Raw genomic sequence first — 18507 nt, 5'->3', positions numbered from 1 at the left:
TCCCCTCCCCCACTTCTCCTCCCCTCCCCCCCTGCAGCCTACTCTCATGGAGGTGATGAAGACCTTCATGATGATCCACTTCCACGTAATGAATAGTAAATAGATTTTCACTTCCTTAGTGTTGTCTTACTAACTTTTTCTAGCTTATTTTATTGTAAGAATACAGTGTATAATATACGTAACATACGCAATATGTGTTAGTTGAATGTTTATGTTATCATTAAGACTTCGATTCAACAGTAGGCTATTAGCAGTTAAGTTTTTGGGGGAGTCAAAAGTTTATGTGGATTTTTGACTGTGTGCGGCATCGACAGCCCAACCCCTGCACTGTCAGAGTGTCAGCTGTATACATATATATCTTGCCCTTTGTATTATAGTAGCTCTGTGTGTGGGGCGTGTCTCCGCAGGAAGGGGGACTGCCCCGACTCTTTTGGGCCTGGTGGTGATTGTCTGGGGCACTCCTCCCAGAGCTCTGACTACTGACAGGTCATTTCAAGAATCAAAGAACCTCGACTATGATGTCATTTTTCTGTAAGCCCTGGACTACTATAAATTATGTTTTAACTGTCATAGTTAAGACTTGGAGACTCCTAAGCTGTCTTTGAGGGGAAAGGCCTGTCCCTTTCTCCAGAGAAATAATTAATTGTTAGAGTATATGGTTTTTGAAGAATTTACTGTAAGATAAAAGACTGGTATTTTATTCTTGCATTTATTAGTATTTAATCAAATGGAAAGTGCACTTTCAGCCTGGAAATCTTGGCTTCAGCTGCAGGATTAGACTGAATTATTGTTTAAAGAGTAAAAGATATAGAATTATATGTTCGAGTTATCAAGCCACTGATAGGTTTTGGGTATAATGTAACTAATTTAGAACATAAAATTTCCTGCCTTGTGGACTAGAGCTTCAGGTTAATCATTTGGAAGCAGGGCGCACTTCCTCCGCTGCGTAGCCTTACTGTGAGATGGAGCCTGTCCCTCCAGGAGCACCAGACCTTTATGGAGCCCGGTGCCATCAAGGCCCACTTGTCCACCGCCGCCGGAGCGTGTCTGGAACGCCAGGCCCTTCCATTCGGGATACTGAGTCGTAAATCATCCCACGTGTCTCACCCAAGAATTCTTTCCTACAGAAATTTCGTGAAACTTAGTCTTTGCTAAGGGTAAGGAGGACTTACTTCTCTTGTTTCTCAGTGGTGCGCAGGCTTAATGCTTGTGGGTGTTGACTGGTGGCTGGTGGCGTTTTTGCATTAGGGGATAGCCGGTCCCTCTGTACCACAGCCAGGCACAGTGGCTCACACCTGTAGTCTCAGTGCTACAGGAGGTTTGTGTGAGGCCAGAAGTTTGAACTCAGCCTGGGCAACGTAGCAAGACCCTGTCTCTACCAAAAAGGAAAAAGAATAAAGAAAATTCCAGAAAACGTTTGCGGCAGCATCACTGTTGAAGTTGTAGTGCCACAGACGGTGCGGCAAGTGTCTGGTTTATCTGCGTGAGCTCATGACCTGTTGATCAGTGGGCAGAAAAAGATGGGATCAGACAAAACAGATGCTCTCAGGATCCTTCACATCAAGATGGCAAATGTGTCCTGAAATGGGCCAGGTCGGAAATATTTTTGGCTCTGTGGTGTACAGCCACTATCACACTACCTGACCCTGCTGTCAGAGCTGCTGCAGACAGGACTCAGGACGAGCGGGGCTGCTACCCATGACACTCGACCGAGGTTGCCGAAACCGGAGTGTCCCACTGTGTGCATGTGTCCTAAAGCATCTCCTTCCATCTCCTTGTCTACTCCTACGGTGCACGTCCAGAGCCCCTACGTGCATGTACAAAGCCCCAACGGTGCGGGTGTGGAGCCCTTGCTGTGTGGATACAGAACCCCTACGGTAAGGGTGCAGAGCCCGTATGGTGCGCGTACAGAGCCCCTGCGGTGCGGGTACAGAACCCCTACAGTGCGCGTACGGAGCCCATACGATGCAAGTACAGAACCCCTATGGTGCGCGTACAGAGCCCCTGTGGTGTGGGTGCAGAACCCCTAAGGTGCGCGTACAGAGCCCCTGTGGTACACGTACAGAGCCCTTATGGCGCGCAGGCTTGCCCTGCCACCTGCTGTCCCCGGATTCCTGTCAGATGCCCAGGTGCCCAGCCTGACTGGGCATGGCCCTCCTGGAAGCAGTTTCAGGGCCAGTTCTGATCTCGGGTGGGGATGGAGAGCTGGTGTCTGGGCCACTCAGAGCTCAGGCCGCACACATCATCAGAGGGACCTCGCCAGCTCCAAGTGCCCCTTTTCCCTCAGTTTCCTTTTTGGGGAAGTGAGGAGGTCACCCCAGGCCGGACACAGGGGATTTCAGTCCGTGTGTCTCCTGTTGCCCGGGATGACTGCATGCAGGGTGAGTTCAGGGAAGCTCTGGATGCAGTGAGCGAGGCCCCTGCCCAGCCTCTTGGTGGGAGTCACTGGCCTCAAGCTCACTGCAATTCAGAGACCTGCAGTGTGAAGATTCTTCCTGATTACTGGATGGAAGGGACTTCAGTGACCTCATGTAAGAAAGGAAGTCACCCACGGGTAGCCTCAGAGAGGGAGCCTCCGGCAGTCTGGCTCACAGCTGGGGCCAGATTCAATCTGTATCCGAGAGCAGCTGCTGAGAGACCCGCTTTGGTCCTGCAGGAGTCCAGGCTCTCCTCCGGACCCCCAGGGAGGGTGTTTCCGCCTGGTACCCTGGGGAGATGTGGCCAGAGCTGCTGCAGGGACCCTCTAGCTGCTGAGGTCAGGGGGTCTACGTCCACCCACGGTGTTGGCTCAACCATCGTGTGCTGCCCACCCCAGGCCCAGGGCAGGTCCCACAAGGCCAAGGCTGCACCTTGCTGTCCAGGGGGCTGCAGCTGAGGCCTGTGCAGCCTCCCCAGTGCTAGTGCCAGCACGGTGCAGGAGTCGCAGCTCCAGGAGGACATGCAGGCTGCCTGCCATGAGAACATCCCTCTGCCGTTTGCAGACCAAGGCCCATGTGTGCAGAGGGAGGCATGCCGGTGCAGCACACGCAGGGTCGGTGGGAGATGGACTGACCAGTGGTTTGCACCAAGCAGGCAGCAAAGGGTCCTGTGTGCTGAACTGAGCTGCTGGGACTTAATGTGCACAGAACCATGGAATGTAATGGAGAAGAATTCCTTGCTTTGGGAAGCCTGGGAAAGGATGGATGGGAGATAAGCCATCAGAATGCTGCTGAGTCTGGCGGGGGTTGGAGGTCACCAGAAGTAGCTCCCCCCTAGTTTTACTCAGATCCTGGCAGGGTGCATCTTACCATTTGTAGAATGCACCAAGGAATGCCTGGGATGGGCATGGGGCCCTGCAGGGGTCACAGGCTGGGAGAGGAGGGGCTTACTGCCTTGGGCCCCTGGACACAGGTAATGCCTTTGCCTCAGGTGGCCGGAAGTGCCTGTAGACTTTGCAGAAAGCTGCTATTCCCTTCCTGCGTGGGTGTGTGACTCCTGGACGGTTCCCGGAGATTGCCCTGAGGCTGGGGTGGGTGCCTGTCCTGGAGCCCCCATCCCACAGTGCTCTTTGTCCATAGATCTGTGTGCACAAGGGTTTGGTTGTTGAACCTGGAGACACGTGTTACGGTGAATCCCGGTGTTGACTGATTATATCATTAAGTGGGTAACATGACACAAAAACCACACATTCTGAATGTACAAATTCCATCCCAACACAGGTGGAAAATTTTATTAACTGTGGCTTTCTTCCCATGGCTTCGTTGCAAACAAGCACTTGGTACTGTGCTAGTACAAGGTCCTTCCTTGGCGGGGAGGGGTATAATCCCATGTCGATGTCTGGACGAGGAGAAAGAGGAGCTTCCCCTCAGCCCCTGGATGGGACTGTCCAGGCTGCTCCTCAGTGGCCACAGAGCCCCGGCACCTGCTCAGGGCAGGAGTCAGTGGCTTTGGCTGCCGTGCTTCATTGAGAAAGTTGATGTTTCCATCAGATCTTCTTGTGTTCGCACATGTTACTTATTCTCTAAGAAGTCAGTGAAAACTTCACCCAACTTTAGAGGCTATAGAGAATGAGGTTATTTTCTGCCATGACATATTTAAGCTGAAGCTTCCCAAGCCGTAACAGTTTTAAGAAGTGACATTTCATTTTGAACACCAGCCTGCCACCTCTTTACTCCTCATGACAGACTGTCACTGTGCAGCACAGCAGTTAGTTGCTTCCTGAAGTGCCAGAAAATTCTCAGGTTGTGAGGAGTGTGCTGCTGGCGGGGTGAGACGTGCAACCTGGTGGGGGCCTCAGCGGGCACAGGCGGGAGACCCGGGCCAGAGCCCTGTGGGGTGAGCGCCATCCTGGCCAGGTCACATGGCTGGGGCAGCTTCTGTCCCTTCTGCAAGGCAGTTGGCACTAGCACAGATGTTAGCATAGGAAGTTCTAGCAGGGGCTCGTTAACAATGAGGGAAAACGTGTTTTCTCATTGTCTTTTTCATAGTAAACTAAAGGAATCATGCTTGACGAAGGCTGAAGTGGGATGTGATTCAGTCGGGGACGAGACTGTGCTGAGGTCTTGGATGTCTTGGGCCTGGGGTCAGCTTGAAGAGATTCCTAGGCGGGTCTCGAAGCCCATGCTGCCGGGAGGGCCGGGCTACTGTTGTGGACGGGCACAGCTGCCCCGTTCACACAAGACTTGGGGTTCCCTCCACCGTGGAATCCGTCTTGCTTTCACAGGATTTGGGGACTGTCAGAGCTCTTCTCTTCTAATACGTTCCCGTTGTCTAGAGGCTGGGGAGCACCATTTGATTTTAAAGGAACAGCCACAGTCCTGCCAGCTTCATAGAGAGAGAGGAGGTGGCCTCATGTTCTGAGCAGAGGGTGCCATGGTATTTCTGACCAGGCAGGACCCTGGCTGGATTCACGAGATTGTGTGAGTCCAAAACGCGCTTGTCAGAAGCCAGGCGTCCTGGAGTTAGGGTCAGGTTCCCATGGTGGGTTTCATTACCCTCCTAGAGACTGGTGGGGTCCCAGCCTCTTGGAAGTGCCCACTCAGACACTGCCAGGTGCCTTGGAGGTAGTGGAAGCATCTCTTGATGTCCAAGTGTCCATTGTGACCAGTGTTGAGGACAAGGTCTGTGTGAGAAGGTACACTGGTACCTACTGTGTCTTAATGACCTGGGAGTGTCGTGAAGGCAGAATAGCCAGTGACCTTGTGAAACCAAAAGAGTGGCTGCCCACTCCACCTCCTGGCTCTGGCGCAGGGAAGTTCCAGGGTTTAAGGCCTAAGCTGGCTGCACTACCTGCTGTCCTCAAGGACGATTGGCATCTCTGGCGTGCTCAGGCCCCTGCAGCCTTGCCAAAAAAACCCACAAAAAACAAACAAACAAAAAACAGAAAAACACTTGTAATTTTTCATTTTATCTGTATTTTAGCATTAAAATGTTGTACTCAGCATTAAAATGAGTGTACTCAGGTTTGCACACCCCCTGACACTGGGACATTCATGTCATGGAAGCTCTTCATATAGATTTTTCTTTGATCTGCAGTGACATGGCAAGTAGGAAAGACTTTTATGAAACTTCTTAAAGAAACAGGTAATAGTTACTAAGAAGCTTCCAAAAAGACTTTTATAGGCTCATCTTGACAGTATTCCGGTATCACAAACCAGTTGTCAGTTAGAGCTAGAGTTGGGTTAGCTAAACTGTGGGAATGGATATGGGAGTGGCAGTTATCATCTGGAAACATTATTCCAAAGTGCTTGAAGTTCCAGGGAGTTTTTGAAGCAATTTGTTAAAACTGTACACATGTATGTTTGCTGCCCTTTTCTCTAGGTGTGATCTATTTCTTTCACACACACGCAGCAGTTTTGTTAACTGCTTGCTGACTGATTTCCTGCCTGATTGCACAGATTCAGAGCAGTGCATGAGCTTCAAAATAGCATTTATCTTCCTGCATTACTCATATTTAGTTCCATATATGTACCAAAAGGAAGAGTTCAGAAAAGAAAACCAGATTTTATGTTAAGTATGATTTTTAAACGTAGACAAGTGCCAGTTTATATCTCGAAATGGGTGATTTAAAGACCAGTAAACAGATTTCCTTAGATGTCCGTCTGCTTCTGGGATCTGATGTGTAGGCATCTTCACGCTGGTTTGATAACGTGCCACACGTCGTGTGTTATTTAGATGACTATGCCGAACCCTTTAATGAGACGCGCGTGCCTGGGGTGCTTCTGGAACCTAGCCGCCAGGGCTCCTCCTTCGACCATCCCTAATTCCCCAGGGCTCTTGTTGTTAGAGTATTTACAACCAAAGCATCATTAATCAAAAAGGTGCTCTGCCATGCGGGGCCGGCTCCGATGACAGTAATAAAAACCGGCACACCTCCTGTTCCAGGACCCAAACCCTGGAAGTCTGTGTGCAAGCCAAGACATGAGCAGTATTTTGGAATGTGGCTTCAGATAGAAACCTTCTTTTAATTTGCAGGCCTGGTTATGTAATTCTAATGCAGAATCACCCCCTCGGTTTCTGCGTGTGTGTAGCCAGGTTCACAGAAGTTTAGCCACAAACAAGGGTGTTTCCCTCTTTCCAGGGCTCCCGTTAGGACCCCACCAGGAGGCTTTGGGGTGGCATTTGGGAATGCCGTTTGGATCCCTTCTCAATTGGACATCCCAGGTGGCAGCTCCAGTTTTGTTTGGTGAAACCATTTCCATGTAACAGAACCCCTTTTGGTTGTGAGAGCAGAATGAACTGAGCCACACTTGACTGTCTTGTGTTGGATATGACCCAGCTGAATCCGCGGGGAGGCCCCTGGTTACAGCAGGGACCACGGGTGGGGTCTCTGAGCCGTGGGCCCTTTATACTTGGTGAGCGTCAGCCACACCACCTCCTTCTCCCACCCTCCCATGGCCAGGTTTATGATTAGGTGATAGGGATGAAGTATTTTCTCTCTTCTAGGGTTTTGACACATACTTTTTTTTTTTTTTTAATTACAATACTATGTGATGCCTGATTTTGAGGTGGGCTGAGCACGAGTCCTGAGGGTGAGAGGGGCTTCCCCAATGCCCCTTATTCCCTTTTCAGAAGGGAGATTGCAAAGCTAGTTTTCATCTTGCAATGTCTTTGTGGGAGGTTGTGAGGCAGTCAGGCACGGTCCTGTTCCTCCCTCAGGTCAGCCAATCTTCCACTTCACACAGACCCAAAGCCCAGGCCACAGGGGACCTGGGCTACCTTGTTTGTAAACTGCTTACAAGGAGGCAGGTGATTTCTCCCTTTTAGCCTCTTTGTTTTTATGTTTTTGAGGTGTGGTCTCACTATGTCGCCCAGGCTGGTCTGGAACTCCAGGACTCAGGCGATTCTTCCACCTCCGCCTCTGGATAGGTGGGACTGCAGGTGCACGTCACCACGCCCGGCTAGTCTGTTTCTGTGCGGTGGAGGTGGTTAGGAGGGAAAGAGAGCTGCGAAGACCATCCTGGAAGGATGGTTTTTAGACAGGTGCAGCAGGCCTGGAAAACAACTACCGGTAGGGGTGAAAGAAGACAGTTTCTGTCTCTGGGTCTCTTCCTTTTCATATGGCAGGAACTGGCCTCTGGCGCCAACTACTTAATTCAGAACATTGTTATTTAAACGCCATTCATGTTAAAAGGGAGATGAAATGAAATTCATTTCATTTTTCCAGAGGTCTCCAAATAGCCATGAAAAATCAGTTTTTTTCTGCCACCAATTACCGTCAGCCACTCATGTGGTTTAGGTGGATGCCATGGTGGTGCTGGGAGCACTGCCAGGCTGTGGGGCCATGGGCTTGTGCTTTGCGGGAGTGGGAAGGGGGGACATTAGGAAGCTCGACTGTTGAATTGCTTGGGTGTCCTAAATGTGGGCTGTGTTGTCGTCCCTGTGCAAGCCTGAGAGGCAGACACCACTGAGTCCACTGGACACCTGCCTGTCTGGTCGCCCCTTAGATTGTGGTCCTCTCAGCAACATGGCTGTCCCATTATGTACACATGCCGTGTTACGGGTTTTGGAGCCCCCTTAGGACCGACAGTTCCAATTCGGGAAGTCCTAAACATTTGGGTCTTCCACATCATTGTTCCGTTTTGCAGAATTGAAGCCGGCGTGTTTGAGTTAGACGGGACCCTGGGGCTGCCTGCTTTCCTTCGATGGGATGCCGAGGGCCTCTCTGCCCCAGTGTGTTCCCTGAGGTTCCAGTGGGCGGCTTCAGGGAAGAAGGGCCGGGAATTCCTTTTTCTAGGACAGACCCTGTTTTATGCAGCTGTGAACCTTGTGCTTGGGTGTAGTAGGTGGTTGGCTTTTTTTCTCTTCTTCTTTTCACAGCACACTTGTAGCCAGAGCAGATTCCGTGATTTGCCCGGAGAGAGCTTGCACACACATTGTCTCCCTGTCTCTGGTGGTTGTGCCTGCAGCCTTCCAGACACCTCTCCCTGTCCCTGCCCTTGACACGCCTGGAATCCGTGTTCTCCCTTGTTTCTCTGACTTGCGTCCCAGGACATGGCCCTCACTGCTCCAGGAGCTGCTGAGGCAGCCTCATCTCAAAGCCAGGTCCTCTCCCTCCTGGTGACCTGGCCACCACCTTCTGCTCCTTAACGCTCTGTGCTTCTTCCAGCGCCAGTGCCTTTGCCTATGCGCGCCTGCCTGCCTTAGTCTCTCCTCCTCTTCTCCACCCAGAAAACTACAACACTGTCCCTCTTCTCTTAGCACCTCCTCCAGGAAGCCTTCCTGGACTCCCCAGGACATCAAACCCCTTGATACAGGCTCTCATTAATCCTAGAGTTCTCTTTCTGAATTTCTATCTCGTTATCATTGCATGATTCATATAATTAGATCTTTTGTTCAACACATATTTGCTGAGAACTTGTGGGGGCCAGGCCCTGTTATTCTAGATGCTGGGGATACGGCAGTAGATCAGCTAAGACTACTCCGGGTTGAAGAAAAACAGGAATTCCTCAGAACATAGACTTGAAACAAGCCCAACTTTCCTGTTCCCACACAAGGGGAAGCCTAGCCAGCCGTGGAGTGCTGTGGTGTGTGGCCATGGAGAGCTGCGGTGGGGGGAGGCCGTGGAGAGCTGCGGTGTAGGAGGGGCGTGGAGAGCTTGTGGTGTGGGGGGGCTGGGAAGCTGCGGTGTGGGGGGCGTGGAAGCTGTGTGGGGGGAGTGGAGAGATGCAGTGTGGGGGGGGCCGTGGAGAGCTTGCGGTGTGGGGGGAAGTGGAGAGCTGCGGTGTTTGGGGGGACGATGGAGAGCTGAATGTGGGGGGGCATGGAGAGCTGGCGGTGTGGGGGGGGCATGGGAGAGCTATGGTGTGAGTCACTTACAGTGTTGGAGGGCCTGGTCTCTTAAGGATCTTGGCATTTTCCTCATGAACTAAGTGGTTGACACAGCTCATGAATACATCTGCTATGTCAAGGAGGAGGGTCAAGGGGAGTGCACTGAATTTAGAAAAGCATATGAAAACAAGAATCTGCAGGCTTATATCTCTCATTGGCTACGTTGTGAACATTTGATGCCTGTATTGGAGCTTTATTCTAGTGACAGGCGACAAATCAAGTAAGGAAATCATGAACCGTGATTCAAGGTCATGTACGAAAAATAAGGCAGAGAAGAAGGGGTGGAGGCTGGTGAATGTTTTAGAGCTTCTCTGAGAGGTGAAGTCTTGAGCGTGTTGTGAGTGAGGTGAAAGCGGCCTGTGCAGCTGGGACGGAGAAGAGCGGTAGTGGAGGAGAATGAAACAGAGGGAGGACTACAGTAGGTGCGGGCCAGCGGCCGGAGGGGGGGGTGGGTGGGTGGGATGGGGGTCATGGGGACTGACGCCAGGGAAGGAGGAGATGTGGCCCACCAAATTTGGGACCATTTGGGCTAGGGGTCCCCAGTTTTGTTGGCACCAGGGACCAGTTTCATGGAAGGATGAATTTTTCCACAGATGGGATCGGGAGGGTGGTTTTGGGATGAAACTGTTCCACCTCAGATCGTCAGACACTAGATTCTCCCAAGGAGCGTCCCACCCAGATCCCCCCCATGCACAGTTCACAGCAGGCATCACACGCCTATGAGAATTTAATGCTGCCGCTGACCTGACAGTGATGCTCGCTCACCGCTGCTCACCTCCTGCTGTGTGGCCCGTTTCCTAACAGGCCACGGACTGGACGCCCTGGTTTAAGCCATATCCGTAGGGAGTGTTTTCTCATCAAGATGGAAATGAAGGGGAGATGTGATCTGATTTACTTATGTGTGTTTTCATTTTATTCTAATCTTTATTTTTTTAACTCACGGAATTTTTTCGCACCTCAGTGTTTATTCAGAAAAGCATTAACCATCGTTTGTTTTATATAAGACATGGTGCGATCACAATAAGTGGAGAACGTTTGCCATTGTTTTTCTACTTGACATCAGCAGTGCAGCACATTAGCTTTTTTGTATATTATATTGACCCATGTATTCATAGTTTTGGGTACCCTTTATTTCTTTGTATAGCTCTTATTTTTCTTTTTCCTTTTTTACTTTCTTTTTTTTTTTAGTGGGGACAGGGTCTTGCTCTGTTACCCAGGCTGGAGTGCAGTGATACTATTGTGACTTACTGCAGCCTTGACCTCCTCGGCTCAAGCAATCCTCCTGCCTCAGCCTCCCAAGTGGCTGGAACTACAGGCGCATGCCACTGGCCTGGTTCATTTTTTTGTATTTTTTAGTAGAGCTGGGGTTTTGCCACATTGCCCAGACTGGTCTTGAACTCCTGGGCTGAAGTGATCCTCCTGCCTCGGCCTGCCAAAATTCTGGGATTACAGGTGTGAGCCACCGTGACTGGCCCAGATTGGATATTAATACAGTTTTTTTTCTCCTTGAAAAGTCAACTCGTACCAACTATAGAAAACTGAGAATATGCAGATATAAAAGGAGTAGTTTAAATCATCCTACCTTATTTGATTTTTTAAAAAATAAACTGATTTTAGAATAATCTTAGATTTATGGAAAAGTTGCAAGCACCGTTCGGTGTGATTTACGTTTTGTGGGTAATTTTTCTCCCCCCTGGGAGATCACGTTTGTCTCCTTCCAGTTTCCGGCATCTTCGTCCAGTGGCTCCTGCGTAGAGGGTGCCGAGGCATCGGTCCAACGACTCTTGTTCGTTAGTGGTTTGTTTCCCATTATTTGGTCTCCCTTCGGCTTCTCTCCTGGTCGGGTTTCTCGTCACTTCTCGGTGGGTTATTTCCACAGTCGACCTCGGTTCTGGTCCAGTCTTGACAGAGCTGCCAGAGGGAGTCTCGAAATGCAAACCAGCTGCATCTCCCCTTGTTGAAAACTCTGTGGCTTTTCAGGGAAAAGGCAGCCAGCAGGACGGGCCTGGCCACGGTGGCCTCAGGGCCCGAGCGTGGCTGTGTCCCCCACGCCTCTCCAGGCACGCCAGTCCTCATCCCCCAGCTCTCGTGGCGGGTGTCTTCACCCCGGCCTGTGTGGCTCCTCGCCTGGCGGCCCGTCCCTGTAGTTCAGTTCTCTGTGTAGATGTCAGTTTCTCCATAAGCTCCCAGCTGCCCACACTCTCCCCCGAAGTGTGGCCCCAGCCCTGCAGGGTGGTTCCTAACTGCCACTCTGCCCACCGCGTGCTAGCCTGGGTGTGTGGTTGCCTGCTGGCTCTGGGCTCAGGCTGGGGTGCTGCGAGGGTTGCAGGGGTGACAGTAAATCTTTGTCTTCAGTGGGCCAGTCCCCTTCCCAGCGTCCCTCCTGGGGCTGTGGATCTGGCCTCCCCTGTTGAATGGCCCTCTCTTGAGGTTGTTGGGCATTGGTGAAGATCCTGATGGGATCTCATCACTGAAGCCAGACGTCTTTCTTCCCGGGTCTGGGGCATGGCGGAATTGCTGTGCGGCGTGTTGGGAGAGGGTTCATTGTCTTTATGGCTGCTTGTGACCTGTCCAGGCCACTGCTGTGCCAGCCTTTGTGTGTCTGGTATCTTGGCTTCTAAGCTGAGCCTCCCGCCTGGCTGGGTTGCGATGGTTTCACTCCCATCACGTTTTCATGCTATTGAAACTCACTTTTCTCACTGCCTGATTTCTGGCTTTTGTAGGTCCCTCCTGGTGTCTGTGATGCCCCCATTTAGTCTGCAGGCATCCCCCCACCTCTCTGGTGGCCCGATCTGCACACCTGCTAGGTCAGCCCTGGGCATCTGGGCATCGCATCAGAGATGCTGCCATGCTCGGTGGCCTGGGGCTTCTGTCCTGTAGAGGCCTCAGCCATTGCATTTCAGGAATCGGCACTAAACTAACTTCTACTGTTGCCCACAGAAGAACTGTGCCAAATGCTCTGGTTGTCTACAGGAAAAAAGGTAGTATGCAGGTGTCAGCAGCGTATCCAATTCCATTTCTGCGGGCCTCTGTGGGAGGTTTGCTCTTGGTTGGGGGGGCGTGTTCCAGCTCATTGTCATGTTCAGGTGAAATGAGGCAGGCTTCACGTACCTCAATAATCAGCCGATTGGATATGGACAGGAGCTGGAATCTGTTGCTCATTTGGAAGTCAGATTCTGAACTCATTCCTTATTGCAGTTATAAACTGGTTGCCTTTTTTTGGTTCTTGGAATGATTTGGTTGGAGCCGACCTGGTCCCCGCAACTCCCTGCTTGTGATTGATTCAGTGTGTTCCTGTGGCTTCAGGCCACCCTTGCTGGCCAGGGGAGCTGGTTCCTAGCGCTTGAGGCCAGCCTGCCCTTTGGATGAGAGGCCCATGCCATGATGCTGGTCATGGCGATAGCACCGCAGGGCACAATCAGGAATGTGCCAGAGCTTTAGGGTCCCTTGGACCAGCAGCTGGGGTCCTTGGGCATTTCCTGGGTGGAGGTGCTCTCTGGGGTGCAGAGTTGGTCATTCCAGGGCAGGCAGTTCACTTGGCCACACCAGGTTTGGCTGGAAGGCTTCTCCACTGCATTCCCAGCCACTGGCCTCCCGAGTTTAGCTTCTTGTGGTCAGGACCCAGACCCTGATAACCTTGAGGACTCTTCTCCCCGGGAGGCTGTCGGGGCTGAGCTGCCTGTGGCCCTCCACCACCCTGCTCCTTCCTCCAGGTGGAGGACACCCCATCCCCCATGCCCCTCCTTCAGCTCGCTGGGATTCACCCCCAGTGGCCTTCCCAGGCTCCTGCCCTTCTCGCTGGCCCTGTCTGCACACTCCAATGTCTTCCCCTTTGGCTGATGCTGGATTGGGGGTGAACTCGAGGTGTGATCTGTGCAGAATGGCATGACAGCCCTTCCAGCCCTTCACGGTGTGCAGTACCTGAAGCCCGGGCCGTGGCCGTCTCAGGTTAGATCCTCAGAGTGGCACTGTCAGGTAGAGGAGTCAGGGGTCTTATTGATGAGAAAATAGAGGCTCGGGAGAGGAGTGAGCAGCTAGGGTCTGAGCAGTCCCCACATGGGGCACTCCCCAGTCAGAATGTGTGCAGTGCAGCTTCAGGCACTGACATGGGCAAACCCTTCCTCTCCCAGGCCGTCCCTTCCTGCAGCTGCTCGGACACTGGCACATGTTAGTGGGCATCAGCACCAGGGCTGGGCTCCTGCCTGGGACTCAAATCAGGAGCAAGTCCCACAGAGGCAGAGCAGCCGAGAATCAACGGTGGCCATAGCCACCACATCCTGTTTCCAGGGGCAACGGTGGCAACAGTGCCAGCTGCCATGCCTGCTGTGCCTGGTTGCCCCACAGATGTTTCCTGAAGCTTGATTTTGGCTGTGATTGGAGCGTGGCCAGTTCTGGTTCCTACTATTTTCTGAGCCTGCTCCTCCAGCCTTCCCAGAAGTTCTTTGAGTGGTGGAGTAGCCTTTCAGTAAATGGCATTTGTGCTTAAATTAGCCCGTGTTTGTTTCTGACACCTGCTGTTGAGAGTGCTGCCTGATGCAGGTGCTCGGGGCTGGCCACGCTCCCCACCTGAGTCCAGAGCTCAGCCCAGGCCTCCCGACTCTGACAGCCTGCAGCCTTGCCCGAACTGGGATGATAGAGCAGCAAATGTGGCTCCATGGAGAACCACATTTGAGAGAGCAAAACCTAAGCTGGCCTCTTTACAGCCAGTCTGCTGGAAGCTTTAACCCACCACCGTGCAGGGCAAGTTTCCAAGAAGCGGCGAGAGAGCATCCCAATTTCTCACGCTGCCTCTAGAGCCCTGTTGTCTGAGCAGTATCTTCTGTGAACACACTTTGGGAAATGCTGTCGTGGATGCTTGGCCTGGATGGTGGTCACACTGGTAATTCAGTTCCACAACTATTTTATGAGCCCCTTGTGTGTGTGATGCGTGCTGTTCTTCAGGGGGTCCCGAGCAGAGCCGCCAGCACCCTGCCTGAGAAGCAGTGGCCCCGGGTGGTGGGAGATGTCTGCAGGGGCAGGGCTGAGGCTGGGGACTGAGATTGTGGCTCTGAGAAATGATGGAGATGGGAGAAGGGGAGGCAATCACCTTGGAAGCAAGGGCAGGATGGCGATGCTTTGAATGAGACTCCGGGGAGAGGGGCAGCGTGCTCCAGGGGATGAGGTCGGAGGCGGAGGCAGCATGGTCCAGGGGATGAGGTCAGAGGCATTGAGTTAAAACGTTGATCGTGGTGGGAACACCTGTGATCCCCAAATCCTACAGAGCCTTTGGGAGGCCTGGTCTTTGCATGTGTTCCCTCTAAACTCGTGCCGACATTGTGATTTGGTGTGATTTACCCTACAGACAAAAACAGTTGAAGCACCAAGAGTGATCTTCTCACAGCAATGGGACAGTGGGCGGAAAGCCATGATTTACACCCCCTGCCTTTATCTGGCCTCTGCCACGTGGTAAGTGGAAGGCAGGTGGCTCCTTCCACAGGGCTCTCTTTGCCCTCCCGGGAAGCCTGGTTTTTACCCTTGAGGCAGCAGGGAGGCTGCAGGGTGAGATGTTGAAGTGTGATGTGGGCAGAGCCTCTCTGCTGGGACATGGTTTCTGGCACATACCGTGTCCATATCCTGGGGCGATCGATTGGGATCCGGTTCAAATCCCTGTCAATCTGCACAGAAAAGAGGAGGTTGTAGAGGCGGCTCTGGAGTGTGATGGTTTAGGATTGAATCTTGAGAGTAATGCTTCTAGAAAACGCTTGTGTAGTTTGGGGTCTGCTGCCCGACCTTGCTCCCTTTAAGGGACATAAATGCACCTCCCTCTCCTCATTCTTGGAAAGACAGATGAGAGAACCAAAGTGAGGCCTTAGAAGCATGTGGAAGACACAGAAAGGAAAGATCAGCTGGAGGGCTGGTGGAGGCTTTCACAGGAGAGGAGACCAGGCAGCAAGGTGCCCAGCAGACAGGCAGGGAGGGGGTCTTTAGTGAAGGCACAGAGATTTGAGATGCATGCGGGATTCAGACCCGCTTCAGTGTGGGCACAGAGTGGGAAGGTGCCAGTGAGCGGCCCTTCCAGTGAGCAGCCCTTCCAAGGGTCATCAGGCCTTATCTGTAGAGGGCCAGAGAGTCAGTGTTCTGGGCTTGCAGGGCCACACTGCCTCTGTCACAACTGCTCGCCTCTGCCACTGCAGCACAGAAGCAGCAGGAGACTGTGTGTAAATAAATGAACACAATTGTGTCTCAATAAAACTTTATTTACAAAGACAAGTGCAGTGAGTCAGATTTGCCCCACGGGCTCTAGTTTGTTGCCCCTGCTCCAGCCCCTTGATGTGGGGAGCCCTTGCTTTGTTGTTCTCAGTGAGCTTTGAGAGCTGGTGATTGGGTTGGAGTGGGAAGAACCCAGGTGTAATGGGATCCATGAGGACGGCCTTCCTTGAGTAGCCACGAACTGCTGTGGGTCTTCCTGTGGTGATGAGAGGACAGAGCTAAAATAGCAAGACCCAGTGCTTGAGGAGGCTGAAGAGGGAGGATCGCTAGAGCCCGTGGTTCAAGACTGCAGTGAGCTAGAATTACACCACTGCTCTCCAGCCTGAGCAGCAGAGCAAGACCCCGTCTCTAAAAAATAAGAGAGAAAGAAATGTACAAGTGTAAAGGTAGCCTATGGATGTGTTCCCCCGTATTCCTCAGGCTCTGCTCTTCAGCCTCCTGAGCAGCTGGAACTACAGGTGTGTGCTATCACACCCAGCTAATTTTGATTCTTTTTGGACAGGGTCTTGCTATGTTGCCCAGGCCGGTTTCAACTCCTGAGTTCAAGTGATCCTCCTGTCTCGGCCTTCCAAAGTGCTGGGATTACAGGCATGAGCCACTGCGCCCAGCCTTGTACATCTCTTTAAATGTAAATTAAATGTGCTCTCCAGAGCACATTTAATTTACCCCCGCATTACTCATCCTCTCGGGCTGGCTCCTAACACAGGTGTCGTGGCGTAGGTGCTGAGTTGAATCTTTCTGTAAGTCATTGCATACAAGCTTCATTCTAAAATGTACTTTATTCCAAATATTGAACAGTTTGTCTTTGGGATTTATTGTCTGTGGTAGTTGTTTTATTAATTGTTTTAGTAAAACAAAGTGAGCTTAGTTGTGGGTATTATTTAAAAGGAGCTCTTACCAGGTCAGCTTCCTTCAATGATGCATTGGTTTAAGATAAACAAGAAGAATCGGGATATAGTAATTTTAGGAAATAACAGGAGACTGTAGTATTGGTTGGCTGCTCTAGGTAATTGTGGTAATTTTCTGTCTTCTCGGTAACCATATTGTAAAAATGACGCGTCATATAATTCCAAAAATGAGGAAAAGCTTTGGAATATATTTTGTGTCATAAATAACCAGTACTTCTGTTGTGTTTTATATACGACCAGCCTCTTCCATATACACTTTGTCTTAAAAATTGTTTCTGTTTAGGTACTTGGAAAAATGGACAAGGCCTGTGAAATGAAACGCACCGTGCTGGACAGCCCTCTGGGGAAGCTGGAGCTGTCTGGGTGTGAGCAGGGTCTGCACGAAATAAAGCTCCTGGGCAAGGGGACGCCTAAAGCTGAGTAAGTATGAGCCCGCATGATCCTGTATACTGCGCATGCTGAAGCAGCCGAGGAGTATATGTGATAACTGCTTGTTTTCCATCGATCACAGGGTAACACATAGCCTTACCCCCGCAACCGCAGCCACGAGCCTGTCTCTCAAAACAGTGTGCTGCGATGGCTCCTGCATTTGCAGCTTCCCTGTGTGTTGCCCAGAAGCCCTCCGCCTCCGATGAACCCAGGGCCATGCCCTTCATACCCTTTCATTAGTAGCTCCAAGATGTTTGATTCATGTGTACGTTTACAGAGGAGTTGGTTGGTGATGAGCAGTGAACATTTTGGTTCTTCAGCATATGTCTCTAGAAATTTAGAGACAGGGAGATACAGGATTAATCTTGATTAAAAAAAAAAAAATCCAGACCAGGGTTCCCTGTTCCACCAGAGTCAGCCAGGTGAGTTTCACACTAGGACTGCTTGATGTTCTGGGATTCCTTAACCAGGAGGCCCATTTGCCCTCTGAAAGCCGTGGTCAGACCGTTGGCACGGGTGTGGCTGAGGACAGCCCTGCCAGGGGGAAGGACCCGAAAGCCCCTTTTCAGCATGACTTTAGGGTCTTGTCATTTCTAAGAGCGTATGTGTCTCTCTTTTTGTGAACAGCTCCCACTGTATTTCTCTAACTGCAAAAACAAAAAATGTAAAGCACTCCTTAATGTTTTGCTTTGAAATGTAACATTTAATTTCCTCTGTTCATTCTATTAAAATTGTAGGTCTTGTTATTTCTGACAAGAAGAAAAAAACACCCACTCCTATACTTGGTGTTTCTCTTAACTGGCTAATAAACACAATGCCAAGAACATTAGATAAAGAAAATACATAAGAAACATAAAAATTGATTTTAATGGACCCCTGTCAGAGGCAGCCGTAATGAGCACAAGTGCACTCATAAATATCAGCACTCGCCTCCGCTGTCGAGATTTTTCCTGTAGAGCTGCACGTTACAATCAATATAGTCTTTTGAGACCAAAATAAGCAAACCTTTGAACTATGTGAATACGCTCTTTTCAATTTCTATGAGAACCATCTGGCTGTAGTGTTCAGAAAATCACAGGCACCAAATAATTTGTAGGGGAAAATGTCATTTTGTCTTTTAGCATGTTCAGTTGCACAATAAATCATAGAAATTATGTGTTGGTTTTCTTTCTTTTGGGAAAAAGTAAAGGTACAAAGTGAATTTGGGGAAGAAAAAGGAAAACAAAACAAAAACAACAAACATTGTAAGATATGTTTAGTTAAATGCCCGTTGTGGATTATGCAAATAGGATGAAGAGGCTTAATTTTGAATTTCTACTTTATGAACTTTCTGAATCAAGTTAGGATCAGGTTCAGGTGTAACAACAGCCCTGCAATAATGCTGAATCCTGAATACGATCTGGCTGATTGCTCTCTTGAAGACACACCTGTAGACAAACCGTGGGCGCTGGGACTGTTGCCTTCATGGCTCCTAGGAAGTTGGGCTCCTCTGAGCTTTCCTCTTGGGGTCTCCAGATGGTGGTCCCTTCCCTGGTGCTTCGAGACGGCGCTGGGCCCGAGCCACAGGTAGGGGAGAAAGAAAGGAGGGCGTGTCATATATGGGCTAAAATTA

General features: G+C 50.9%; 1 protein-coding gene across 8 annotated transcripts in view; it reads left to right on the top strand.

Annotated features, from left to right (window-relative positions):
• Positions 1-18507, top strand: part of MGMT (O-6-methylguanine-DNA methyltransferase) — a 271433-nt gene that overhangs the window by 52959 nt on the left and 199967 nt on the right. For all 8 annotated transcript variants that reach the window (XR_001882666.1, XM_017858701.1, XM_017858700.1 and 5 more), the window contains one exon: positions 16750-16886. Coding sequence is in view for 7 of the 8 variants with exons in the window: in XM_017858701.1 (XP_017714190.1) it covers positions 16750-16886 (137 nt within the window). In the remaining variant the exon portion in view is untranslated. The remainder of the gene's footprint in view (positions 1-16749; positions 16887-18507) is intronic.

The sequence above is a fragment of the Rhinopithecus bieti genome, unplaced genomic scaffold (assembly GCF_001698545.2).
Source record: "Rhinopithecus bieti isolate Rb0 unplaced genomic scaffold, ASM169854v2 scaffold_42745, whole genome shotgun sequence".
Taxonomy (NCBI): domain Eukaryota; kingdom Metazoa; phylum Chordata; class Mammalia; order Primates; family Cercopithecidae; genus Rhinopithecus; species Rhinopithecus bieti.
Note: the sequence above shows the minus strand (reverse complement) of the source record. Positions and strands in the feature narration are given on the sequence as shown.